General features: G+C 34.0%; 3 protein-coding genes across 3 annotated transcripts in view; 1 reads left to right on the top strand and 2 right to left on the bottom strand.

The window, feature by feature from the left end:
• The window catches only part of LOC123865733 (endoplasmic reticulum-Golgi intermediate compartment protein 3), a 10,878-nt gene extending 6,850 nt beyond the window's left edge, over positions 1-4,028 (top strand). Inside the window, exons 7-8 of the mRNA XM_045906977.1 lie at positions 3,594-3,795; positions 3,885-4,028. Coding sequence (XP_045762933.1) covers positions 3,594-3,795; positions 3,885-4,020 — 338 coding nt within the window. The 3' untranslated portion in view covers positions 4,021-4,028. The remainder of the gene's footprint in view (positions 1-3,593; positions 3,796-3,884) is intronic.
• Positions 2,290-2,942, bottom strand: LOC123867567 (reactive oxygen species modulator 1). Its single transcript, XM_045909693.1, has 2 exons — positions 2,658-2,942; positions 2,290-2,500 (listed from the first exon to the last, which is right to left on the bottom strand). Exons 1-2 carry the CDS (start codon positions 2,786-2,788, stop codon positions 2,392-2,394), a joined length of 240 nt encoding a protein of 79 aa, XP_045765649.1. The 5' UTR covers positions 2,789-2,942; the 3' UTR covers positions 2,290-2,391.
• On the bottom strand, positions 3,817-6,952 carry LOC123866005 (transcription termination factor 3, mitochondrial). Its single transcript, XM_045907327.1, has 3 exons — positions 6,323-6,952; positions 5,665-5,879; positions 3,817-4,307 (listed from the first exon to the last, which is right to left on the bottom strand). Exons 1-3 carry the CDS (start codon positions 6,811-6,813, stop codon positions 4,030-4,032), a joined length of 984 nt encoding a protein of 327 aa, XP_045763283.1. The 5' UTR covers positions 6,814-6,952; the 3' UTR covers positions 3,817-4,029.
• Positions 6,953-7,105: the final 153 nt, after the last annotated feature.

Below are 7,105 nucleotides of genomic sequence, written 5' to 3'. Positions count from 1 at the left end.
CAACAACCGGACGAATAATGCGCCGCTACGCACAGCGTGTCTGATTTTATAGTCCAACGACGACAGTGGGGAGATGACGTAATGCTCAGTGAGCAAAGTGTTGACAGCTAAAAGTCGGTACCGCCGACATACCAAAACTTACAATAACAACAACAATTAGTCATGTCTAAATCAACTCTGAGGGTATTTTAGTACTTGATGAACAAAGTAATGTTTAACTTTTGATTTGAATAGTTTGATTATTAGTAACTATTAACGCCTTCGCGCCGACATATATAAAAAAAAAATTAAATTTTTAATTCAATATTTGGTTTAGGGTCAACTTTCTACACCAAAACCAAATACCAAAATTTCAGATTTGTAACTCATTTAGTCTACAAGCTGGAGACCTGTAGCATGTTTCGGACAGACAGGTAGACAGATAGCAGAGTGACATTAATAGGGCTCTGTCACCCATGCCAGGTTTAGGTTGCAATGCAGGTAATGTTGCATAATCAGCACATTTAAAGTGTATGTGTGTTGTCAAATTATGTGTGATTAATATAGACTACAGGCCCATGCTCAAAAATGGATGGGCCATATGAACCACCAGGTGACGTATACAGGACGATATAAGAGCATAAAATAATAAGATTCAGCACTATGCCGTCACTTGTAAGCTGTCCAACAGAGTGCTGGTGAGAATTCAAAAGTGCAGGTAGAGTGAGTACATTTTGGTCATATATTTTTGTACGGCATTTTTACCATTGATAGATCCATGAAAAATAATAAGAAAGCGCGCAGTGCCGTAAAAAAATGGTGCGCCACAAAGTCAGTAAATTTTTTGATTTTCTGGCAATTTCCAGGATAAATTTGGTCATTTAATTCTGTACGGCATTAGTTTCATACTGTTTCAATACAGCCTCTAATCCATTATTCCGCAACGCCGTACAAAAATCATGCGACAAGGGGAAAAAATTGAGGGTAGCAACCCCCTCTCTTTCCGTGGTCCGGAGGGTGATTTGAAACAGCATAAAATTAATTTATTTTGAAAGTGTTTTATGCATAGATAATATTTTTTTACATGCCGTACATTTTCGTAGGTCCAAAGGTTTGTAGGGGATGTGGATATTATATACACACGCGTTCACTTCAGTTAGACGGCATAGTGATTTTATCGTATTATCAATTGTTCTCTTCAAAAATATGTTAATGCCGTACAGTATCAGATGGCCATAAAGTACTACACCTTTAAAATGGTAGCGTCATTTTCATCAGCCTAAAAGATATGGTCTGCATTAAAATGTACGGCATAATTTTTTCCTAATTTATTTATCTTAATACTATTTAAAACAAGGGAAAAGCGTAGATAATTGCTATATTTTATTAATCTATGAATATTTAAACTTTTGCAATAATTTGAAAAATTTCAGTTTTTGTATTTCTCTATAATTTTTTTTAGAACAGTTTCTTTTGAACGGCAATACTAAATAACAATAGTATTTTACACTATCATGTTAAAAAAAAGTTGCCGTACAGAGTCAAATGATTTTACAGCTTTAAAAATCAAGTATACCATGAAATTAAGATAATTATTGATACACATTCAAATGAACACTAATTTTTTGACGGCATTATTTTTAATAGTACTTTTGAGTGCTAGATAATGTTTTGGAACCAAAGCCGTACTTTTTCAAATCACCCCCCGGACCACGGAAAGAGAGGGGGTTGCTACCCTCAATTTTTTCCCCTTGTCGTATGATTTTTGTACGGCGTTGCGGAATAATAGATTAGAGGCTGTATTGAAACAGTATGAAACTAATGCCGTACAGAATTAAATGACCAAATTTATCCTGGAAATTGCCAGAAAATCAAAAAATTTACTGACTTTGTGGCGCACCATTTTTTTACGGCACTGCGCGCTTTCTTATTATTTTTCATGGATCTATCGATGGTAAAAATGCCGTACAAAAATATATGACCAAAATGTACTCACTCTATCTGCACTTTTGAATTCTCACCAGCACTCTGTTGGACAGCTTACAAGTGACGGCATAGTGCTGAATCTTATTATTTTATGCTCTTATATCGTACTGTATACGTCACCTGGTGGTTCATATGACCCATCCATTTTTGAACATGGGCCTGTAGCCTAATACACATTTCTGGTATGTCAATATTAGTATATGACCATACAGACTAAATTGCTCAGTAGCCTTATAAATGTTTACCTCGCTATAAGATCTACAGTAACCAAATATTTAAAATCAGCTTAGCAGGATATTTTATGCCTATAAAGGACAAGGCAAATGAAGTATTTACTTACAAACGAAATTTATTTAAAATTTTAGACAGTGCTACTACATAAATAATATTTATTATGTACAAGTTGATGAACTGAATAATTCTATATCAACAGCGGATACCAGTTCCTATGGCCATAAATGTTCCAAAAGTTCCTCCACCTTGAAGCATTACTTTTCCAACTGAATGAACCAGTTCCCTGCCTCTTGCTCCATATCTGTAAACACCCAGAATTATTTTTAAAACATTTACATAAGTATTTCAGTTTAAAAAAGATATTTCAACATATTTAACTATTTTTCTACTTACATTGCATTTTTCATTTTTAAGTAAATCTCATGATTTCAAGAAATAGTTCAGGTATAAATGCTTACCTTAGTGCTGTAAATCCACCAAATAAGCCTCCGCTTGCCATCCCCACACAAAATCCAATCATAAAACCCATCTTCATTTTATCAAAACATGATGGGCCTTGACTTTGGTAAACACCTCCGGGTACTGGCATTTTATGCCCTTTTTAATTAAATATCAAATAATCGAACAAATTCTGTGACAATTAAAAATAAAATAGGCTATTTTTTATTTTAAAAAAATGTAGCCGACAACTAGGTTAGCGGAAATAGTGACAGTGACAGCTGACAATTTGACAGTTGACAGCACTGACGTTCTGACAAAGATAGTGTTGCCAACTGCTTTCTTGGTATATTTAAATAATATATCGAAGCTTATACTTAGCACGAAAATGGCGGCAAATTTTAAAAATTAGGTTGTGTATAAAGATATTATATTATGATATACTAGCTGATGCCCGCGACTTCGTCCGCGTGGATTTACATTTTTCAAAATTCCGCGGGAATTCCTTGATTTTCTGAGATAAAAAGTAGGCTAAGTGTTAATCCAGGGTATAATCTATCTCCATTCCTCAGCCAAATCCGTCCAGTAGTTTTGCGTGAATGAGTAACAAACATCCACACTTTCGTGGATTTCGGGTTTTTTTAATACCGTAGGAACTCTTTGATTTTCTGGGATAAAAAGTAGCCTAACTATGTCCTTCCCCGGGATGTAACCCAAGTCTGTACCAAACTTCATTAAAATCGGTTCAGCGGTTGGGCCGTGAAAACGTAGCAGTCAGACAGATGGACACACACACTTTCGCATCTATAATATTAAGATGGATTAGGATATTAATATCTATGAATGCTGACAATGAGCAGTCATTAGTCATTACACACCTTGTTCTGATTGGATTACCTACCTACTTGTTTTGTGTGCACTATACTTACATTTACTATCCTAAATTTTTTTTTCAGGTGCTGTTATGTTTCAGTATTATTTAAAAATAGTTCCCACAATGTATGTTAAATTAGATAATACAGTTCTTCACACAAACCAGTTCTCAGTAACACGGCATCAAAAGCCGGTATCAAATGTGAATACGGAATCTGGTATGCCAGGTGCATTCTTTAGTTATGAATTATCACCATTGATGGTTAAATATACAGAAAAGGAAAGGTTTGTGAAATAAAATGTATTTATTGTTTTTTAATATATGTATATTTATTTTATATAATGCCATAACTTGATTTTATTTTATGTTGCAGGTCAGTAGGCCATTTTGCCACAAATATATGTGCAATAGTTGGAGGAGTGTTCACTGTTGCTGGTATTTTTGACACTCTTTTGTATCATTCACTTAATGCTTTTCAACACAAAGTTGTTTTGGGTAAAGCAGGGTAGCAACAGACACTACAAAGTTTTTAGAAACAGGTTGAAGTCATCAATATGGCATTTACAATGGTTTCTACAAAATTCCACATCAGAACCTTCATACAACGAAGTGATTGGCACATAGTTCTCTTTATTGGGATCATACTGCGCTCTTCCCAAACTTATTAGGAACAAATGTCTTTGTTTTATCCTGAAACTTCTGCATAGTAGCACATTTGGATGGTGCAATATAATACTGTGCTCTATTTTAATAACATTGTGAATGTAATTGAACCTATCTAGCAAAGATTTTTGATCTGAAACAAAAACAATAAATATTTTTGCCAAATTAAACATGCTCTATCATTTACAACCATTATTAAAATACCCAAATACTTCATAGCCTATACAACCAAATTGTAGGAAAAACTCATTAATAGCTATTGTCGTATAAATACAAATGTTAATGTAACTTTTTCCTTGTTTCCTCGCACTTGAAAGAAAAGTACTATACCCAAAAGTCTCGGCCGAAATAGCAATTAACTGTCTCTTCTGGTTATAAAAGACGAGGCGTTATGGAGGAAATAAAGTAATATAGGAGTGAAAGGCAAAGCAGAATGATTTCAAAAGGATGAGGCGCCAGTCAACTAAGCTGGCACCTCGTCCTTTTTAAGAAAAGGGGACCGTTAATCGATATTTAGGCAGGCTTTATCGATATGTAGCTGTATATACTTTCTCTCAATTGTGTGGAATAAACAATGGAACTCAAGGAAAAAATTACATTACCGTGTACAGTTATACAATGACTAGAGACCCACCCCTGCATCGCACGAATAGCTTATTACAATTTTTGTAGGGATCTCTATCGTATTTTTTTTTTAATAAAAATCGGGAGCAGGCGGAACACATGGAATACTTTGCGGCAGTTTACGACGAGTGTGGTCGCTAGCCTGGCGGATTCGGGATAGAATCCTACCGTGAAGTAGATACATCTTCGATATTATGCCGTGCAGTATTAAACACAGCGACCCATAAATCGGACTGGCAGTGTCAGCTTCATTTGCAAATTGGTTCAACTTGGTGCACTAATATGGGATTAGGACCACTTGCACCCCGAAAATTGCATGCTTGTAAGTATTAAAAACAATAAAAAATCTGTTGACATTACCAGTACTGAAATAAGTTAAAATTGCAATTAAATCTGGTTCGTGATCTTGGGATTTTCGGGTTCAAGTGACGGAAGTTACGGCGCGACGGTGCCATTTTTTAGCTGGGACTCATGCAGTTTTTCCGCTGGGGAAGTTGTCTCCGATCGATCGCCAACCTGTCCTCCACCTAATCTGTTCATAGTCCATCGACTGATCGCATGTTAAGGCACATAAAAAGTTACGGCCATGCGTTTCATTTGAAGTCAATTCACACCAACATTGTTTGGACTTTTATTTGAAAGTCAACATTTGCATTCCCATATTATTCGCAATATTGAACATAGATATTCGCATTAGCGAATGTGAAAAACCCAACACTCATTCATTACATCACTTCTAAGTACAAATTGGATTCAACTATTATTATAAATATAAAAGTACAGGTATTCAATTACTATTACTACTAAGTTGTGCCTGTTTAGCATTTGCATAGCATAATAAACTTGATAATTTATTTGAAACTTACTTATCATCCAGATTTTTGGTGTCCTTAGAATCAAATACTTTACTTCAATATCTGTGAAACCCATTTCTTCCTTAATTACAAAAGAATTAGTATTTATGTGGTGTAAATTGTATGTAATAATTTTAGGTTGATTAGTTGCAAGCTGCCTTATTTCTTTACCTTCTAAGGTAAACTTTTGTTGGAAATACCCCAATCGTTTATCAATCCTTAAAGTACTGTAAAATAGAAACATTTTTAATGAATTATTTTATATATTATTAATAAACTGATATATAATTTTATATTACCTAATTTATCTAGTATGTATTTCAAAAGAGAAGAGCTCTACCATACTTATGCTTATTTCGATAGTATAGTGAAATCATTTCTCTTCAATTCAAGATTTCTATATTACAAGTTCTAAACATGTAATCAAACCAAGAATAGGAGACTTTTTGCCATCATATGACATCTTATCTGGCAATATAATATTATTACTTTGAATAGATCCTATAATATTATTTTAAAAATATTAATCATTACATAAAGCAAATTACATTTTCTTTGCAAACCAATTATGTATATACGTATGGTACATATCTATGATCACAGGTCACTGATGTTCTTATTTTTATTGCATTGTACTTACTTATTTTTTTAAACAAAAATAAAATATTACCTAAACATCAACCAAAAAGGATTTCTATTTACAATTTGTTTTATTTGATCTGCACTAAAATGTTTTGATTTCAAGTAGTTAATTCTCACTTGGAGGTCTTCCACTGGTTCACACAGGATAAGAGGGTTTTTGGTTATAAACTGCCCAATGTTTTCTTCATCTACATAATCTTTTATGAAAAGAATATGATTCTTCATATCATTGTTAAAATCTAATTTGAGTATTTTACTTGCAATGTGTGGTCTTTTTTCAATTTTACTAAGATTCACATTTAGATGAAGCAAATTTTGTAATGTCTGAGAGCTATTTACATAGGCAGCTAAATTAAATGACTCCGGAAAATAAGGCTCAATTTCAGACACATCCTCCAAAGAATGCAATGTTTTATCTACTTGTTTTCCTTTTTCGAAAAAGTTCATGGAATTACTAACACCTCTGATCGACTTCACATTATTTAAAAAACATCTTTTCAGGGTACAGCACAAATTCATGATTACCTATTTTCTAACAAAACAACAAAACTAAACAAACTATTTCAGTGATCAGTGATCAGTCCCAAATCCCAAATCAGTCCTTTTGGTCCTTTTCCTTTGGATCAGTCACTGATAGTCACCACAGACCACATCCACATAGTCACTGACAAAGAGTATGTAATCACTACGATTAGGATATTATGTTTTGTTTGTTATCTCATAGCTGTCAGTGGATACCTATTACATTTTCTGTACTATGTGGAAAGCATGGGAAGTACCTACTCTGTGTCCTGTGATGTGGGTCACGGAG

The sequence above is a fragment of the Maniola jurtina genome, chromosome 1 (genome assembly GCF_905333055.1).
Source record: "Maniola jurtina chromosome 1, ilManJurt1.1, whole genome shotgun sequence".
Classification (NCBI taxonomy): domain Eukaryota; kingdom Metazoa; phylum Arthropoda; class Insecta; order Lepidoptera; family Nymphalidae; genus Maniola; species Maniola jurtina.
This window is presented reverse-complemented; position numbering and strand designations above follow the sequence as displayed.

What these genes read in the sequence shown, in the direction of transcription:
- LOC123866005 (XM_045907327.1), bottom strand. Translation starts at nt 6,813, where the DNA reads ATGAATTTGTGCTGTACCCTGAAAAGATGTTTTTTAAATAATGTGAAG. An exon ending in CCTTTTTGGTTGATGTTTAG is followed by an intron (nt 5,880 to 6,322) that starts GTAATATTTTAT and finishes TCTATTTTACAG; the next exon opens with TACTTTAAGGATTGATAAAC. An exon ending in ACCAAAAATCTGGATGATAA is followed by an intron (nt 4,308 to 5,664) that starts GTAAGTTTCAAA and finishes TTTTTGTTTCAG; the next exon opens with ATCAAAAATCTTTGCTAGAT.
- LOC123867567 (XM_045909693.1), bottom strand. Translation starts at nt 2,788, where the DNA reads ATGCCAGTACCCGGAGGTGTTTACCAAAGTCAAGGCCCATCATGTTTT. An exon ending in GGTGGATTTACAGCACTAAG is followed by an intron (nt 2,501 to 2,657) that starts GTAAGCATTTAT and finishes GGGTGTTTACAG; the next exon opens with ATATGGAGCAAGAGGCAGGG.